Consider the following 19,779-nt stretch of genomic DNA (forward strand, 5'->3'; position numbering starts at 1 on the left):
TTAAATCAATAACATCAACAGCTTTTTACCATCTAAAACACATTGCCAAAATCAAAGGAATAGTGTCTAAACCAGACTTGGAGAGACTAATCCATGCGTTTGTCTCCAGCAGGTTAGACTACTGTAACGGTCTGCTCACTGGGCTCTCTAAACGAGCTGTCAGACAGCTGCAGTACATCCAGAACGCTGCTGCTCGAGTCCTGACTAGAACCAGGAAATACGACCATATTAGTCCAGTGCTCAGGTGTTTGCACTGGCTTCCTGTTGCTCAGAGAATAGACTTTAAAACAGCTCTGCTTGTGTACAAATCTCTTCATGGTCTAGCACCAAAGTACATGTGTGACATGTTAGAGCCATATGAACCATCTCAGGCTCTGAGAAGCTCAGGGAGTGGTCTCCTGCTGGAGTCAGGACTAAACACGGTGAGGCTGCGTTTCACTTTTATGCTAAAATCTGGAACAGTCTTCCAGAATATGTGAGACAGGACCTAACTCTGACAATGTTTAAATCCAGGCTGAAGACAGTTCTATTTGACAACTGAAAGTATTTTATCTGCACTCTTCGCTTTTAATATAATTAATTAATGATTATTTTAATGTTTTTATGGAATGATTTTATTTGTCTTTTTGTAATTTTATGTAACTGTAAAGCACTTTGAATTGTGTACGAATTGTGCTCTATAAATAAACTTGCCTTGCCTACTCCTTAAAGTGTTGTTGTGTATAATGTTTGTAGAAAGTCAGACAATCACACTGCATTTAACAGATATAGTCTAACAGTTACAGACAGACACCAGAGCTGCATCACACTGGTCTGTAGCTGGAGAGATGCACCCTCCACGACTGCTAAATTTGCATTAAAGTCATAATACTGCCATCGACTGGTGGCCCAGACTGAACCCTTGCGTGTGTCAAAGTATGAGTAACTTAATATCCTGATTAAAGGTTTCTGGTGGCTTTCATGTACATGAAACCCAAACATGACTAATGTCATAACATTTGTTAAAAATTTGTTATTTCATGCTAGAAACAGCCCTTGGCATGGGAAGTACAGGTGAAAACTAGGGGTTATCATCCATCCATAGGGGAGCCCCAAATGATGTAGTGACATTTTTTTTATGAATACTATTTTAACTATTTTAATACTATTTTACTATTATTACAGAAAACAGCCCACAACATAACTAGCCTTATTGTCTGGGTGGCCAATCACCCTAATAGCTAATGAATAGTTAGAGTAAACGTCAGTTACTCCCATCTTAAATTCATTATGGAAAGTTGACTTCCAAAGGATGCATGTTTCCCCTGCTGATGTGTGAGGTTAGTTACATCAATGAAGACTTGTTTCCGCAGTGTGATGGAAGTGTCCTCTAAGGCGACAGTGCCCCTTGCTGCCTGACTGCCGTCATTACAGGCAACACATCACAGTCATATAAAAGTGTTAATTCATTTATAAGGTTAACATTTTTCTTAATTTTCTTCAGTATTCTTACTGAAGTACTGTATTATTTAGTGTCATAAGACAAAATATCATAGCAGTTAGACAATTACAAAAATGCACATTTCATTATAAAATAACTGAATTGTGATGTTTATTTTGAACTATAATTATAAAAGTTTTGGACAAGAAACAGTTCACATAAAGATGCTTTTATGAAGAGCGTTGAGTGAATTACGTGCAGAAATAAAATGTAAGCTTGTCTCTGCTGTCTTCTATTCTTTTGTTTCAACTGTTCAGCCAAAGATTCCCTTCTTCTTTGCTGTTGATGAGAAACAAACATATTACTCTATGCAAGAACATACATATTGTGACGCATTACTTTTTATTCTAGCCTGAATTCATCTCCCTGCCCAATTAGTTTCCTTACCTTTCTCAGTAACAGTATACGTCGCCTCCATGCCACCTTTAATGTGGTCAGTGACGTGACAGTGGAGCAGCCAAGTGCCAGGATGTTCAGGACGCATCTTCACTGTCTGAACAGGGAGAGGATGGGAACGTCATGCGAGTCACAAGTTTCATTTTTATTCATGTTTGACAGCACTGTCAAGTCAACAGAGTCCCGTTTTCCTGTAAATAACTGATGCAAAATGTCCTCATTTAACATTTAAAGTGTTTATATATATATGTATATGTGTGTTTCGTATTTATTTGCAGCACAGTTCTAACAATACCTTCACCTGATTTCCTGTCTTAATTAAAGTGATCAAAACATGTATTGAATGTTAATCTGTATTCCTTATTTGGCATTTGGCTTTATTCATTATGTAACTTGCTTTAAGAAAATATATTTTAAAGATATTACTGGTCCAGATTAAGATTTTACAATCCAATGGATAATGAATAATAACTTTTTACAACACTGATCCCTAGAAGTTTCCCATACGTGTGAATCTATAAGACAAATAAAATCAGTTGAGGCAAAGTCCGGATGTTTTGAGGTTTTACCTGAAAGGTTGCTGGAAACAGCTCATACACATCAGTACGATGAGGACCTCCACCCAGCTGGAGAGAAAGAGCAAAACATATTAGGAATGTGTGTGTATCAATTTGCATGTGTGACTGTGTAGACAGGCCTGTGTGTTTGTCTTATACCTTATATTCCACACTGTGTCCGTGCCAGTGTGCGGTGTGCATGTCCACTTCATTGCCCATTCCCAGTAGGTACCAGTACACCTTATTACCCACCACCATGTTTAGACCATTCAGATTTCCATACATATAACCGTTAATGGCTGCATACACAGAAAAGCACAGAAACAAAGACATTGGAAAGACATTAAAGTAAAGACATTTTGTTTGACGCCTAAAGTAACAAAAAATATCATCCCATCAGTTAAAATGATGCCGTTTATTTGGTGTGTGTGTTTATCGCACCATGCATCTTGTTGCTCTCTATAAAGGTTTCGTCATCCTTCAAATTTGTGCGAGGGTTCCTGATGTGGGTCCTGATATTTTCATCCAGATACCTGAAATAATAATACAAATAATAACAGTAATAGTTCGCCAAATATTGTAAAATAAATATACAGAATATTATCTGCTTGGCATTGCTACAGAAAGATTTGGACACCACAGACAGTGATGTACAATATACTCGGACAGTGTGTTTCATGGAGTCAAACCAGATAAACGAGGACTAGGAGAACAACATATTGTCAAAATAGGATGAGGATATGAGGTGGGACCCTGTAAAATCGCCTTATTAATTAATACATTTTTGAAAACCTAGAAATATAAAACCAAACCAACATTTGCAATGTTATATAAAAAGTTAATATTTAGTTTTCAGGTTATCCACTTACCAGCTTTCATTCTCATCAAAAATCATAAAAAGCAGCGCAAACTCTTCCACTTCCTTTTTCATACCGAAACTCCTGGAAGAAACACAGTTTATAAAAAGCTGTAAATTAGCACTCTATATAATATTCTATCAAATATTGTTGTGTGATGCAGAACAAAAATTAATATCTGCCTCATCATACCCTGAAATCACACAAGCACACTGTACATGCTGCATGATATGATGCAGAGACACTCACCGGCCCCAGCTACGGCGACAGATCACCAACGGACCAATCAGACCGCTGTACAGGTCCTGGGAGGCAGGGAGACAACAAGAGTGTGTGAATGCCTGTGTGTGTGCGTGTGTGTGTGTGTGTGTGTGTGTGTGTGTGTGTGTGTGTATGTGGCGTACCTTGGCAACATCAGCAGTGGAGTAGTATGCTGACACAGAGCACGCCTCCTGCTCTGGGGTCGGTCCTGTATTCTTTGTAACGTACCAGTGGTAGGAGTGAGTCTCACCTGGGAAAGATATGTTTTAGGCATTGAATCCCATACTATGTAAAGAAAAGTTACACAGTAACTATTAGAGTCCTGAGGGAAACAGACATATGCAGAGTCCTTTTGATTATCAGAAAATAGGCGCTTTAACTTTGTTACACAATAATAATGAAATAAAGCTACAAATAAAATGAAGCATTCTGGGATTAATACCAATAGGGTTTTGATAGTCTGCCGGTCTTTACCTGGTTGGGTGAGGTGAACATCTGGGTTGTCGGTCTTGACTCCATGTGCGTGGATAGAATAAGGCCTGGACGCCATGTTTTTAAAAACCACCGTCACCTTGTCTCCCACATCAGTGAGAATCATTGGACCTGGAAGAAGGGCACGTGATCAGGCTGGAACTTGATTCCATAACAAGTCATACATAGTATTTGTGGTTTTTATATCACAATCACATTTTGTGTATTTCTGCTGCTGCCCTGACTGAGAGCCTACCCATAATGCCGAGGTGTTCCATATCAGCTGTTCTTTCCTTTTGCTTGGTGAACTTGTTATTGGTGAACTGGCGGTAGACCACCTTCTTGTAACGGGATCCGATAAACCCACCCTGCTGGTCCAGGTAGGCAGAAGCAGGGCTGCGGAGGGAGAGAGGCAGGCTTATTTTGCAGAGGATTAAATGAGAGTTGTCAGTGTTTGTCATGTTGTGTGTGTACCATGGTGTGTGTGTGTGTGTGTGTGTGTGTGTGTGTTTGTGTGTGCGTGGTGTGTGTGCGTGTGTGTGCCTGTAATGAAGTACCATCCCACCCAGAGCGACAATATGGTACATTGATGGTTTTTTTTAAATAGTTGTAGAGCAAAAATAGATAGTACTAAGATACATTAAGCTTAACAGGCAACACCGGTTAGTCCGATAAATGTTTTGGGTCTTTTCGAGAGATTTGTGGACAATAAGAAATAGTAGAAGAATCAACATGTATTTTAGCCTACAAGTGTTATATAATAAAATAAACTGCATGTATGTACAGTATATATAGAGTGCATGGTTTCCACTGTCATTTATCTTTGGAGGCCAATTTTGCCGCAAACTGTCCGCAGAAGTTCCAATATTTTTTAAGCAAATATGTTCATGCCGTACATGTGCAGGTGGCAATATTTGTTTCCTAGAATGGCGAAAGCATGAACTGCCCTACTCTGCCTCTAATTGGCTTACCCTAATAGTATTACCCTAAACAAATCGGGTCATGCCTTTGACATTTTAGGGTAAAAGAATTGGTGTGCAGTACTGTACCTCTGCTGACCGCGGAACATCTCAGCTTCCCAGGTGCGGTTTGCAGAGTAGTCCCAGTCCATCTCCATGGCAGCGATGTAGTAGGTTTTTGAGTGTAACATAATCTCACCCTGACGCTGAAACATGCTGCACTTCATTACCGTGTAGTTGGCTCTCATCCCACCACGGTAATGGTTCACTGTGGCTGACACCACTTCAAACTGACCTGAAACAAACACAATCACCAGTGTTCACAAATACACAAACGTACATGTCATGCTCGATAATGACCCCGAGCACCTGAGGTTTTAAATTAATGGGTCTCACACACACACATGTTATATCCTCATTCTGTTTGAATTGTGTGATTAAAACAAAACTTTACTAGGCTGTAACAACGTCACTGAAGGTTCTCACAAGTAAAAGTACAATTGTGTGCGTGAGAGAGAGAGAGAGAGAGAGAGAGAGAGAGAGAGATGAATACCCATGCTGTCTGGCTCCATAGCGACAGTGCGTGAGATGTGGGGGAAGACGCCGATGGTGTCTCGTCTGTTCTGGCGGTAGATGAAGCGGTTTCCCTGGAAGTAAAGGCTGATGACGTCCGTCTCTGAACCCAGTCCTGACAAGTGCCACGTTACTTTATCCCCCTTACACATGGTCAGGCCTGGGAGGTTCCTATACACAAAGCCGTTGATTGCTAAAAGAGAAAGACACAGAGACACACGCACACACTGATCACTCGCAGCTCAGCTCAGCTTTTTCCATTGATGATTTGATCATGTTTTAGCTGATCACTGCAGGTTTGAGTGTGTGTCTCCTACGAACCGTGCATCTTGTTGCTTTCCATAAAGCCCTCGTCGTTCTTGTTAACAGTAGACTTCTGGGGAGCAGTGGTGAGGGACTCAATGTTGTCGTCCAGATACCAGCTCAGGTTCTCATCAAACATTGTGGCCATGAGGTGGAACTCTTTGTTGTAGTTTTTCTACATGAAAAGAGGAGAGAAGAAAGAGGAGAAAAGGTGTCTAATTGTGATTCCATTGAGACCTCCATTGATGCTATCCTCCATCTTTCTTGCCACAAGCCAGATATGTATCAGATTGAGGTACACATATACTGCAAAAACACCAGATTCAAGGGGATGTGACCTGATCAAACACAGGTTTTGTTTCTGACGCTCTCTTCTTACTTGTATTCCTCTTTTCAGTGAACCAGGGCGACAGACAAGGAGCGGTCCAACCAGTCCAGACTGAGTGTCTTTAACAGGGTCCACTCCAGAGTAGTACAGATAGGTCAGACAGTCAGCCTCCCCTTGGACTGGACCAGCACCCAATGGCACCATCCATTCATAGGTGTGCAATGTCCCAGGTAGGACATGAGCAGCAGGAGAAGGGGTCACCACTCCTACATTTATTAAAAAAGAAAGACAAATATTATAATGATGATATTGTTAATGTGCATGCTGACTTAGACTGGCACTGTAATAATTCAAGTTTTAGCTTACTTGGTTCCCTCTTTAACTCCCGCAGTTTCTTTGCTGTATAGGACTCTGAGGAGGAAAGATGGAGACATAAAACAAGATAAGAAAGTGTTTGATGTGTAATCCAGTACGTTGATAACAGTGTGAGTGTATGTGCTTGTATTAACCTTCCAGTTCATTGTGATAGAGCGTCCCATCCTGTTCTATGCTGTACTGAACACCGTGTGGCTGTATACTGTAAGGCCGGCTGGCTTTGTTCTTAAACACCACCTTGATAGTGTCCTTCTCTTCAGCTCGCAGCACAGGACCTGGAGACGAGGACGGACATGAATAGAGACACAAGCACACATTCAGACCAAAGGAGCATTAGATGACACTATGTTGGGATATATCTCATCACGTTAACAAGATCCTGCCAACATATTTCAGAAATTAGTGGCAAACTGTTAAATCGAAGAAGGAAGTCTGTCTGAAATAAGAACAAAGACCTCTGATACCTTCAACTAAAATAAGGCTAGAAGGTTTTTAAATCATTTGCTATGCTTTCTGTCATTGTAACCCAAATATCTTTGTTTGTTTATGATAGTTGATTGGACTAGATGAGCGATTTTAAGATGTTTTTGTTAGTTACAGTCCAGTTTTGTGTGGCAAGTTTGGAAGGGGAGCAAGACATATAATAATATGCTTACCGTACTATCGATATCTAGAATCTTTCATTTAGTAATAGTTTTTTGGCTGTACTAAGGTGAGTTTATTTGCACCTCCGGAGTATCTCTGACTCTGAAAAGAAAGTGCAAGCAACCCCTGCCCAGCCTGGATTACCCAGAATTCCAAGGTGTTGGTCCTCTGGGCTGCGTAGCATCTTTGTTGTGAAGGTAATGTCAGTGTATTCCACGTAGCGAACCTTCTTATACCGGCTTCCAATGCGGTTTTGACTTCTGGTTACAAACATTTCTGCTTCCCTACACACACACACACACACACACACACACACACACGCACACACACACACACACACACACACATGCACACACACATGCACACATTGACACACACACAGAAACAGAGTACACGTTATTAACAGGTCTCTTACAGAATCATGAAGGCTAGCCTGGACCAATGTGTATGCGTGCGTGTGTGTGTGTGTGTGTGTGTGTGTGTGTGTGTGTGTGTGTGTGTGTGTGTGTGTGTGTGCGTGTGTGTGTGTGTGTGTGCAGTAACCAACTCATCAGTAGGCAGTGTAGGAGCGTAATCCCAGACTTCCTCTTCAGCAGCAATGAAGAACGGTCTGAGCTCACCGCCGTGTGGCTGGGGCTTGTGGACATTGGGGAAACACTTCTTGATCTCAAATATAGCCTGCATACCAGCTGGACAGAAACACAAAACACAAAACAAAAACTCACAAACAAATACTAAGCAAATTCATTCATTATACAAATGGGTGACAAAATGTCTTGCTTGAATCAAATTAGGATTCAAGGGAGTCGGCTCACCCGTCAAATGGTCATTGACAGTGCACGTCAGCAGCCAGTGTCCAGGGTTGTCCGCTACCATTTCAGCTGTAGTGCTGGAGGCCGGGAAAAGACTGACTGTGTCTGTGTGGTGGTTCTGAGTGGTCAGGATCTGGCCATGGAAATGAACTGAATGCATGTCCACCTGTTGTAGAGGAAGTACATTTAAACTGGGTTAAGACCAGGTGTTTGTTGCTAACACCAAGACATGATGAAAGCTAATTTAATTCCAGTTTAGCAAAAGAATTGTGTCAGTATATGTTAACATATTGTCAATACATAGGCCCTCTCAGGCTGACACATACACTTAGCTTCTTCTCAACTTAAAAAGACAAAACAATAACTACAAATGTTCACTCAGTAGGAAGCAGATCTCCGTAAGGTGGGTGTACAATGACCACTGCTGTATTGTGTGAGATTGAATGAATACAACCCAAAGTCGGCTAACCCTCTGCCTAGACACTAATAGGTTACAACGCGTTGTAAAACACACTTCATTCAAACACAAAAACAAGCGGCAGTGTATGCAGGCAAACGTAAATTCAATTAAAATTCGTTAATAAAACTTTTAACAATAATAATAATGAGAATGATATTAAAAATACAAAATGTACCTCATTGCCTAAGCCAATCATATGCCAGTGGATCTTGTTGCCTTGGCACATGCTCAGTCCAGGCAGGTTACCATACAGAAAACCATTTATACCTGCAATTCACACTCAGAGTTAAAGGTATGTGTATGTGTATGTATTGATGTATATATGTATGTATGTATGTATGTATGTATGTATGTATGTATGTATGTATGTATGTATGTATGTATGTATTGATGTATGTATGTATGATGTATTTATGTATGTAAGTATGATGTATGTATGTATGTATGTATGTATGTATGATGTATTTATGTATGTAAGTATGTATGTATGTATGTATGATGTATTTATGTATGTAAGTATGTATGTATGTATGTATGTATGTATGTATGTATGTATGTATGATGTATTTATGTATGTAAGTATGTATGTATGTATGTATGTATGTATGTATGTATGTATGTATGATGTATTTATGTATGTAAGTATGATGTATTTATGTATGTGTGTATGTGTGTATGATGTATGTATGTATGTATGTATGTATGTATGTATGATGTATTTATGTATGTAAGTATGATGTATGTATGTATGTATGTATGTATGTATGATGTATTTATGTATGTAAGTATGTATGTATGTATGTATGATGTATTTATGTATGTAAGTATGTATGTATGTATGTATGTATGTATGTATGTATGTATGATGTATTTATGTATGTAAGTATGTATGTATGTATGTATGTATGTATGTATGTATGATGTATTTATGTATGTAAGTATGATGTATTTATGTATGTAAGTATGTATGTATGTATGTATGTGGATGGTGCCGCTCACCGTGCATTTTGTTACTCTCAATGAAATCTTCGTCCTCTTTCAGGCCACTGGCAGGATTCGTAATGTACGTCCTGATGTTGTCGTCCAGGTACCAGCTGAAGTTCTCATCCAACACCATAAAGAGCAGAGCGTACAGATAGTCTCCTGAGCTGTCTCCATGTAGGTCCAGAGTTCCTACAGAGGAGTGCAGAGGAGACCAGTTGGGTTAACGTGCATTAATGTACTGAAGGGGGTTAGTGCCCCTACAAAACTAACTTCTTGCCACAGCGGATCTCACAGATTTGACAAGAATCCAGGAATATTTTTGATAGTTTCATTTGGACCAATAGTTAAAACTGAATGAGTTGATAGCGACAAATTAATTTTGAAAAAAGTTTTTTAAGGCCTTGAAGTAGGTTTCCCCTTCAAAACCTAACAGTAGGAAAGTATTGTCAGCGATATGTACTTAAAGTGTAGTAAAACTATATTCAGCCAAAAAGTACCTGAAAATACTACAGCACCTAAATAAATGTACTTAAGTTCCATCCCCATAACTTAAGAGTAGTTTAAAACTACTCTTTAAAAAGGTTTCAGTACCTCTCTTACAGACAATAAGGGGTCCTATCAGTCCTGAGTTGATGTCTTTTGGTGCACTAACATGGGAGTGGTAGAATCTGGTCAGGCAGTTGCTGTCCTCTGATGTTGGGCTGTGGCTCTCTGGGAGGGTCCACTCATACGTCACTGCTGTACCCGGAGCCACTGAGTCGTCACGCTTCAGATCTGGACCAGTACCGTCTGGGTAAAGGGCTCCTGGAGAGACAGATACAAGCACACGAGGTCACACATCTATCCGTATGTTGAGCCTGCCCATCAATGCGTTAGTCCCTCACCCTCATTGCCCTTGCTGTAGTTCAGTCCGTGTGGGTGGATGCTGTAAGGTCTGGTCGCCGCGTTCTTCAGGTGGACAAACACGGTGTCTCCCTCCTCGGCCATCAACAGGGGTCCCAGGATGCCCATCCATTCCGCCTTCATCACCTCTGTCCTGTAGGTGGCGTCGCTGTACTGCTTATACACGGCCTTCTTGTAGGTGGAGCCAATACGCTGGGGCCCCCTCTTTAAAAAGACTGAGGCTTCCCTACAGAGAGAGAGAACAAGGATTATTATGGGCTGCAGTTAAAGTATTAAAAAATCCTGTGATTGGCTAAAGCTACTGAACAAACACAATATTCATAATGTAGATGCTTAAACATATATATCTAGCCTCTTGCTGTAACTCATAACATTAAGGATGACTCTGATCTAATCCAGTTAGTAAGTCATGACATGGCAGTGAGTACAACAGGCCTTTTTTACCCACACACACTGCTTATGGATTTGACAGGATTTTAACCATAAACGGTCTTCCTAGATTACTTAGATAAATGTATTAATTGTGTTCCACAATTTATTACTGCGGTTAATTAGAATTATGATTTTGTATTTCTCAAAAACGCAATATTGTGTTGTGTTTCACTGATGTGTGTGTGTGCTGTCTTGTGTTTCTTTGTGAGGTCGTCATGTACTTGCTTAATTCTGCATGTATGTGTTGTATATGTGTGAATAAAGGAATATATACATTTATTTAAGATTATAGTTTTTGTTTTTTGTTTTTTTTTAAAGCATGCTGACCATAGAGGTTAAAAAGTATACCACAAAAAAGGCAGGCCATTAGAGGAGAGATACGGCCCCTTTCTTTGGTACGAATGAGGAGTCTTGCTGTTGTATTTTGGAGCAACTTTATGAAGGCTGACTGGCCTGAGCCCAACATAATCAAGAAAATGTACACAGCATGTACTCACTCATCCTCCTGCAGTGTGATGTTTTGAATGATGTTCATCCCACTTGGGGCGTAGTTCCAAGACACCTCCTCTATCCTGAGGAAGTACTCTCTGGTCATCCCAGACGCACATACTGCTGCACAACACAGCAGCAACACTCCCTTTAACCCTGGTCGCTGCATTTTGAAGATATAGGCGCTGACACCTCCGACAAGACCACTGATAACCTGCCGAGGAGGAAGACGGGTCTTTAATTCTGTTCAGCGATCCAGAGGATGATAATGACGAAGACAAGCAGTGCTGCCAGCTGACAGCTGTGAGTCAGTCTGTCTGAGAGACTTTAGTCTCTCTGTGTGTCTTTATACAACCTCAGCTGACTGCTGGGAACAGACGAGCAGGGCAGGTTGGGTCACTGACCAACAGACAGGGTTTGAGGCAACCTATCACAGAGGTACAGGGGTAAGAGAGGTAGCTCTCTGACACCATTTGTGATCAAAGGTTAGAGTTGCGTAAGAACAGAACATTTTCTTCTTTGAAACATCTACATTTGACGGTCCAACCACGAAGAGATCAGATTTAAGTTACATTTACATCAGACATGCAGAATATCTCATATTCGTCACATATATTATTATGTTTTATTTTCCGTGCTTGTGGAAATGCAGCCAGAAATCGTGTGGCCAGTGATTTTTCTTTTGTCCAATATTAACTGCGGTTGAACATTTTTTTGGTCCGAATCCACATCATCAGTCCAACCAAGCTAGGTAGTTTAATAAAGACTCATTTGAAGTACTAATCTAACTTTAAAGACAATTAAGGCCGGTGAATTCTGCTACCAAAACTGGTTTGTCATTGTTTTAAGGTTTAAAACGAAAGAAAATGTCACAATGTGCCAGAAAATACTCTCCCCACTTTGTCAGAGAATATTAAAAATGACTTGTAATGGGCTTGACTGCAGGGTGCGAGGACACATCTACTCAGAGTCCTGACATCGATCAATAACTCTGGAAACTCCAGGACAGACACTTCAGTCCAGGAATTGATTCAAACACACAAACACACACAAGTACACAAAGCTAGATGTTGACCTCTCACAAGTAAGCAAATATTGCATTTGTGTCAAAGACCCCACATAAGTCATGAGTCAAACACGCATACACACACAGGAGAATGTGCCAATTATGAAAACTGAACCTGTTTTTGTGGACAAAGATCAGCCTCAACTTAATGACTCACTGGATACTTAAAATGGAAAGTCATTTTTTATTAAAGGCGGCACATACAAACAATATAAAAATATGTCACTAAAATATATATAAAAAGTCTGTTTACACTGATCTGGCTTCCAATAGACATAAAGAAAACAATTTACAACAAAATGCTCTGAGAATGAAAACAAATGTACAAACAAACACAAAAATCTGTTTGTAATCCTTAAGTGATCTAACAGTGTATACATGTTGAAACAACAACAACTCCTTCCTGGTGCATCGAGATAATCAACTTAATAATGGAAAATGAGCATCTCTCCTTGCAAGGACACCATCAATAAGGACACAAGAGCTTGTGTCCTTTCCAACATTATCAAACAATATGCAGGTGCCATCTTAAGTATACTAGTTTAATAACATTGGTTTGAAGTGTAATATCATCTGTTGTAACAATAACAGCGGTAGTGTAGTTGTTGGGTTTCTGAAGATACAGAAAGTATACCGCCAATAATGATAAGAAAGAAAGTGAGTAACCTTGAAATTAAGAATATAGATTTCATCAAGCGAATAATTGTCACATCTAAAAACAGTTTTTTTTATATCTTCTTCTTTAAAAAAAGCAAATAGGGCACATGAAATGTTCACACACTGCTAGTTACTTTAGGGAAAACTCTGCCATATATCTCTTATTATTATTAATAATAATATTATTGTCGTTATCATTATCAAGGATGCTCTACTTTGTCTTTATTATTGTAGTTTATAATAGTTTCCATGGAGTATTCAGGACACACACTCACACACATATCTACATTATTATGGACTAATAACCTGTTGCCTTTTAAATGTTGAGACTTGCTGCACCAGAAAAGCTCATCATCATAATCATAATCATCATCATCATAATCATCATCATCATCATCATAATCATCATCATCAATCAATGCATAGTGATTTTTTGCCGCTTTAACAGGGCAAATTCAAAGCTAGAAAAGATAGTGATAACACTGACGTGGCTGTCAGATGTCCATGGTACTGCTTGTGTACTGTGGGTGTGTCTAAGTGTGTCCTTGCACACACACTCACGGTGCTGAGCAATGAGGTGTGTGCAGACTTCCGCTTATGCGTGTGTCCGTTAATGTCCTGTGTGTGTGTGTGTGTGTGTGTGTGCATGCATACATGTTGAGTGTGTGCATTGTTGATGTGTGTCTCTGCAGGTACAACTACATGCATGTGCTCGTTGATCTACGCATTAAGACTATACTCCTGCTTGTAGCAACAGGGCCGGCAGACGGCGTTGACTAAACCGTTTCCCAGCTGTAGGAGACAGATGATGAACTCAAGCACAGCCAGGCCCAGTAGCACACACAGCAGGGTCACGTTCCACTCCACGATGTGAACCGGCTGAAGACACCGTGACCACGTCTCTGGTTGTAAGAGATACCTGGGACAGAGAGAGAGAGAAAGATCAGTCACAGGCAGCACCTACGTTTATACCAACATGTTTGTATTGGGTACAGCTCATTCTGAGAGCGGCACCACATTCTTCAAATACTTCAAAAAAAAGGGGGAGAGTGGTCTTCGAGTATACATCGATGACATGAGTAAGAAATACCACATGACAAGGTGTCCTAAGATGCAATAACACCAAATCAAGTGGAGGTAAAGTCCATTGGTTTCTATATTAGGGTACATTGTCACATGTACCTCAGGCAAAAGGGAAAACTGGCCATTTTTACAATGTTTGCAGTCAGTTTATGGTTAGATCTGTTTACCAGTGAAATTTGAAGCTGAGCTGATATTAAATTTGTTACAAACCTGTATTTTGACATTTGAGAGCTGAAATTTCTAACTCCTTGATCAATCAACTTTGTTTTAAAGAAACAATTAATTTAAACATGTAAGCAACAATGGCAAAAATGGCACTGGTTCCAGCTTTTTTATTGGGACAAATTTCCTTTTTTTTTCAATTTTCAATCCATGTCAATTTAATCACTATGGGTTTCAGAAAATTGTGATGGAGATTTTCACTATTTTCACAATTATTTCAGAGACCACTAAATGCTTTAATAAATCAATTTTACACGGTCCCACACACACACACACACACACACAGCATCTCTCTACCTGCCCCCCTGGTCTGCAAAGGGGTACGACCATCCATAAGGAGTGAAGCACTGCGGACCCTGCACCAAGGCAAATCCTGACATGACGAAACAGTAAGCAGACCCCACCAGGCCGACCACAGCTGCCAACACTGACCCGCACATCTGGAGAGCAACACAGACATACAAAGTGATTTTAACACAGAACAGGAACGTGTTGGGACGCCTTTGTGACTGTATGTGTGACTGCCTGTCTGTATAAATGTACACAGTTTCATATATCAGAGACAGAGACAGCTGCTATAGACACACACACACACACACACACACACATGACTGCAGCTGTGCATGTGGCTTGAATGGTGTGAGCAAAGCTTACTTTGTTGAGTTTTGAGTAACAATGGGACCCTTGTTGAATTATTTGAGCTGATTAGCATTAACATTCCACCTCATAAGGACACAGTGTTGGTCGGCTTAATGACAACTGTTGAATATTATTCTCCAAGTGGTGAGAAAGAAACAACAAAATGTCAGTTAAATGGGGACACTAAAAGTTACAAGGGGTGGAAGACCAAACAACCATATATTTTGATTTAATAGGATAGAAAATAATGATCTGTGTGTAGCAAACAGAAAGTCTGTTTTATATGTTTAGAGAGCAACTACATGGAATTGTTTATTACCCGAAGAGACATGTCAAAAAGCATTGTGCTCAGCATGACCACAGTGTGTGGCTTCTCAATTGCATCAGCTTAGCATCAATGCCATTACTCCTGGAGGTTTAGATGCAGACTTAGCTTAGCATAGAGAACCTCCTGTCGATGTTGACTGGTATTGTTGGTTTGGTAAGCCCCTTACCATTAAGCTCTCATTCCAACAACAGTTACATTTCCCCAGAGTGATGAAGACCACAGCTGGAACCAGCATCTGGAAACACAGAATACAATTTCTAAACAGCAGCATTTCTTTTTCATCATTTACAATCAGAGGAAGTGATACACATTTAAACGTTAGAAATAAAAAAAGTAGTATAGTATATCAATATAAATAGATGCTAAAGCTACGTGAGCTAGGCTGATAATCACGTTCTACTACAAGAAAATATTTATCCTGCTTTTCTTTGCTAGAAGTTACGGGAAGTATATACACTGCCGGTTAAAAGTTTGGGGTCACCCGCCACAAAGGCTTGGTCCACTAAGGATGGCAGAGAGGACTGCTCTGTGTCTGTCCCTTTTTTCCCTGTGAAAGGGTTTTTTCTATTTTTTGGGGAGTTTTTCCTGATCTTATGTGAGGTCATGGGACAGGGATGTCGTATGTGTACAGATTGTAAAGCCCTCTGAGGCAAATTTGTAATATTTGATTTTGGGCTATACAAAATAAACTGAATTGAATTGAATTGTCCTGTATCTGTCCTGTATTTAGGTTGTAAAAAGTCCTCTTCACAAATATATGTTATTTTGTATGAAAGGGTTTGTAAAAAAAAAAAAGTTGTGTTTTGTACATGGAGAACATGTTTGACCAGCAGTGTAATTACCACCGCTATTACTACAACCCTACAAGTCAAGTCAATTCAAGGATTTTCTTTTCTATACAGCACATACAGTACACATACAGCACCTTAGCCGTGACCCCCATTTTTTGTCCCACCTGTCAATCACCATCCTTGTTAAAAGCAGTATCTTTCATATAGACATCACCTAAAAGACAAATCACCTCGGACGTAAACAAATGTGCAACGTGAGGCTGTATTGCTCATTTCACACTAATCAACTTCAGATTTGGCTCAACTTCAACGGTCTAAGAAGTGCTTTGTCAGCATCAGCCCTTCTTAGGCATTTCTGTGCTACAGAATGCTAGCACATGTTTCTATAGTAGGCTATGTAGCATGCCAAATAACATGACGGAGGATATGGTGCACTACACAGGGAACAGGGAGTCGTTTTGGACAGACTTAGACTGCTAGCATGCTATAGTAGTGAACTGTTGTTGGCGCTACATGAAAATCATTAGGATTCTTCGTCTTAGGAGCAAATTTAACGACAATGCATTTGATTGTTGAGACAATACAATTGTTCAAACTAAAGCATCGGCAGACATGTAGTGTGGGTGGCCTTACTGCAAGAGAACTGCAGGAGAGAGAAAGAGAAATAATTGCAATCCTACATCTGTTTGTTTCAGGGTAGTCTTTTACTGTCCCTCCCTCCCTTTTTCCTCTCCTCCTCTTTCCTGCTGTCGCTCTCTCAGCGGTCAAGGACTTTAAATCACATCCTGACAGAGGGAGGGAAGTTCCCAAGGTTCTACACACACACGCGCACGCGCACACACACACACAAAGTTCATAGGCATCGTCACACACACATCCTGAATGTCCCCCTAAAGCCCTGCCCTTGAGCTGAGGCAGAGTGATACTGACAAAACAGAGGGAAGTGCACAGCGAGAAAGGAAGAGAGAGAGGAAGAAGGAAAAAGAAGAGGGAGTGATAGGAAAGGAGGGAGGGAGCTAAAGATAGATTTCTATCAGAGGCGTTCTATTTGCTCTTTGACTCTTTAGGTTTCTGTCATTTCTACAAAGAAAGAAAAAAGCTCATAGGGGAAAAAACAAAGACAGCGCGTCAAAAGTCATTTCAGACAAACAAAAAAACATAAATGAAGATAAAATTCTACCTTCTAAAAAAGAGATGCCACGAGAACATGAACAGACTAGCTTTTTCCTAAAACCTTGAGTTTGAGTAGGGCTTCTTACTATAGGACCTTTCCTTCTAAATTCCCCTGATATAAATATATCCTTGTGTTTTAGTCAGAACTCTGTTTTGTAGTCCATTCCCATTTTCTGCTGTTTTATGTTAATACAAACTTCCTCCATAGTTCACAGTAAGAACCAATGAGCAGTCCAAGGGACACAGTCTCCTCACTTGTATTGTGAAACATGTGCATTAAGTGGCATTAACAGCGTGTGGTTAAGACCTTTTGCCATAACTTGACTGGACTTCATTTATTGATCATTGTTCCGCATCGTCTTCCTGTTTTGAAATGATTGGTCCTTTAATTTATGTGCAACAATTTTTTAAACCTCTTGTTGTTTTGACAGCTTTGCACGAAACTTCTGCATAAATTAGCAGGGAAATCATAATTTACCTGCTGGTAAAGTGGGAATGGAAATGTGCTTGGTCATGTGTTAACTTTCCTTGTACCATTTTCATTGCAGATTGTGTTACGATATCTGTCACATAATAAAATGTTCTGAGCATTTATTTTTTTATACAAAAAAAATAATAATAATCTAAATATTTTTAAGAGTACAGCTTTGTGTACCCAACACAAGGGCTCTGCTGGTCAACAAGGTTAATCTTGTGTGGGTAAATACAATCTGTCCTCTGTTTCTCTTTAAAAAACTAAAAGAACAGCTCCTTTCAGCTCAGTTGGAGCATGAACCCATCAGATCAGCAGCATGTAGCAGACAGATTAACTGTGAATCCAAACAGAACTCCATTGTTCTCAATGAGAAACTGCAAACACACTCAGGGTGAATGGTTCTGAAGGGAAAACAACGGACATTTAATCATATTCTGGTCTAAAAAAAAAAATAATCATGAGTTTCTCTCTCTGATGAAACTAAGAGTGATAAGTTACACCACGTGGTACCAGTGGCCTCGGCTAAACCTACATCCATATTCTTTAGCTGGTTGAGCCTTGTTTTGCCAGGCAAAATAATTCAATCTGACACATAATATACTTTCTGACCGGTTCAGAAAATATATACAGAAGTCATAGTCGGATTAAACGGTCACGTGACCTCTGAAGTTCCACTGCTTTCAGTAACAGCTTCAACAGTCATGCCATGAGAAACCTGCAAGAAATACAGATTCTAAACTTAAAGTAAAAATAATATATACATCTTTGTCAAAGGCCTGGACTGTACACCAAGCTCACACTTCTGCAACTGGTATTAAGTTTCATTTAATTTTCTAATGATAAATCAGGGATTGGTCTAACATCTGGTTACACAGAAAGAAGAGGCATACAAACTATACATACAAAAGTATGCAATTCAGCTGCTTTTCTTAAGCTGGTAAACACAGTAAAACTATAAAAGTAACTTTGGACTGGATTAAGTTAAAGGAAAGTTGTCCAATGTTAATAAATAAAATAATGAGACATTATTGTGTGGTTGTCCTTTCTTCAAAATATGTTACTGCCGCATGGCCAGCTCCTAATGTTTGGAGTAAGTTCACCAGACCACTAAAGTTGACCCAATATGACAAAATTAGGATCAGAATATTCTGACCTACTAAAACCTTCAGTGTAATCCCAGAACTATAACGAGAGACTAACCAGAAGGCGTCACAATAAGAACATAAATGCATGTATTTTACTCACCAGTGCTCCCCCTCCCCCAAGTCCACCAAAGTACCAGATGTAGCTGGCCAGACGGTCCTGCTGGATGTAGGTGATCTCTCCCATGGGAAACAGCAGCAGCAGGTTGGCCAGGATGCAGCAGAGGGCCAGAGGCAGCAGGGCCAGACCCAGAGACCTGGCGAAACCCACCGAACAACACATCGCTCACCCAGAAAGCACACTCACAACCGCAGGGAGGAGAGAACTGGAATGGACCGAGAAGAGCCACAGAAAGAGAGAAAGAGGGGAGGGAAGGGTCGCACCAGCTGGGGAGCAAGGAAACAAAAACAAGTGACGAGAGCCGGCTGTATGTGTGTGTATCTGTGTTTGTGTCTTCAACAGATTCTCCTTCCTTACAGAGGGAGTTCTGCCATGAAACAACGTGCCCCAGGAAACACACTCACAGGAAGGGGGCTGACCAATGGTTGCACAAAGCTCAGCCAAATATGAGAAATCCCTCAAGTGTGCGTGTGTGTGTGTGTGTGTTTTGTTTGTGTGCGTGTGTGTTTCCCACAGCCTCTTAGCCTCACAAAATACTTTAAAGAATACATTTCCTTAAGAATGACTAAGTCATTACAGCAGTGAGTGTTTTCCTAATCCCTCATGTTCATGGTTTAAACATGTGTACAGTATATATACCCTATAAAGTGTACATACGATATCTTTGCAAAGGCTTGCATTATAAATTATGGATAATTGTGTTCATAAGATGACATAACATTATTTTCAAAAAATCTATTACAACTTCTCAAAGCCACAGGTGAATGTGCTTGTTTCATCCAACTGTCCCAAGATCA

At 40.1% G+C, this 19,779-nt stretch overlaps 2 protein-coding genes across 2 annotated transcripts; both read right to left on the reverse strand.

The window, feature by feature from the left end:
* Positions 1–1,695: 1,695 nt before the first annotated feature.
* LOC117729272 (ceruloplasmin-like) lies at positions 1,696–11,454 on the reverse strand. Its single transcript, XM_034530196.1, has 24 exons — positions 11,294–11,454; positions 10,346–10,590; positions 10,053–10,265; positions 9,477–9,650; positions 8,653–8,744; positions 8,021–8,183; positions 7,753–7,894; positions 7,350–7,489; positions 6,695–6,835; positions 6,552–6,596; positions 6,237–6,451; positions 5,876–6,032; positions 5,535–5,747; positions 5,072–5,276; positions 4,279–4,418; positions 4,026–4,154; positions 3,695–3,801; positions 3,540–3,595; positions 3,303–3,374; positions 2,875–2,966; positions 2,593–2,732; positions 2,446–2,502; positions 1,868–1,973; positions 1,696–1,759 (listed from the first exon to the last, which is right to left on the reverse strand). Exons 1-24 carry the CDS (start codon positions 11,452–11,454, stop codon positions 1,734–1,736), a joined length of 3,231 nt encoding a protein of 1,076 aa, XP_034386087.1. The 3' UTR covers positions 1,696–1,733.
* Positions 11,455–12,521: 1,067 nt separating this feature from the next.
* tm4sf18 (transmembrane 4 L six family member 18) lies at positions 12,522–19,684 on the reverse strand. Its single transcript, XM_034530810.1, has 4 exons — positions 18,965–19,684; positions 15,447–15,515; positions 14,611–14,753; positions 12,522–13,927 (listed from the first exon to the last, which is right to left on the reverse strand). Exons 1-4 carry the CDS (start codon positions 19,142–19,144, stop codon positions 13,729–13,731), a joined length of 591 nt encoding a protein of 196 aa, XP_034386701.1. The 5' UTR covers positions 19,145–19,684; the 3' UTR covers positions 12,522–13,728.
* Between the last annotated feature and the right edge of the window lie 95 nt (positions 19,685–19,779).

This window comes from Cyclopterus lumpus, chromosome 4, assembly GCF_009769545.1.
Source record: "Cyclopterus lumpus isolate fCycLum1 chromosome 4, fCycLum1.pri, whole genome shotgun sequence".
Taxonomy (NCBI): Eukaryota; Metazoa; Chordata; class Actinopteri; order Perciformes; family Cyclopteridae; genus Cyclopterus; species Cyclopterus lumpus.

Coding starts and splice junctions, on each gene's coding strand:
- tm4sf18 (XM_034530810.1), bottom strand. CDS start 19,144: ATGTGTTGTTCGGTGGGTTTCGCCAGGTCTCTGGGTCTGGCCCTGCTG. Junction 15,516..18,964: donor TTGGGGGAGGGGGAGCACTG/GTGAGTAAAATA, acceptor CTGTGTTTCCAG/ATGCTGGTTCCAGCTGTGGT. Junction 14,754..15,446: donor GTTGGAATGAGAGCTTAATG/GTAAGGGGCTTA, acceptor GTTGCTCTCCAG/ATGTGCGGGTCAGTGTTGGC.
- LOC117729272 (XM_034530196.1), bottom strand. CDS start 11,454: ATGCAGCGACCAGGGTTAAAGGGAGTGTTGCTGCTGTGTTGTGCAGCA. Junction 3,802..4,025: donor TGTTCACCTCACCCAACCAG/GTAAAGACCGGC, acceptor TATCTTTCCCAG/GTGAGACTCACTCCTACCAC. Junction 2,733..2,874: donor AGAGAGCAACAAGATGCATG/GTGCGATAAACA, acceptor CTGTGTATGCAG/CCATTAACGGTTATATGTAT.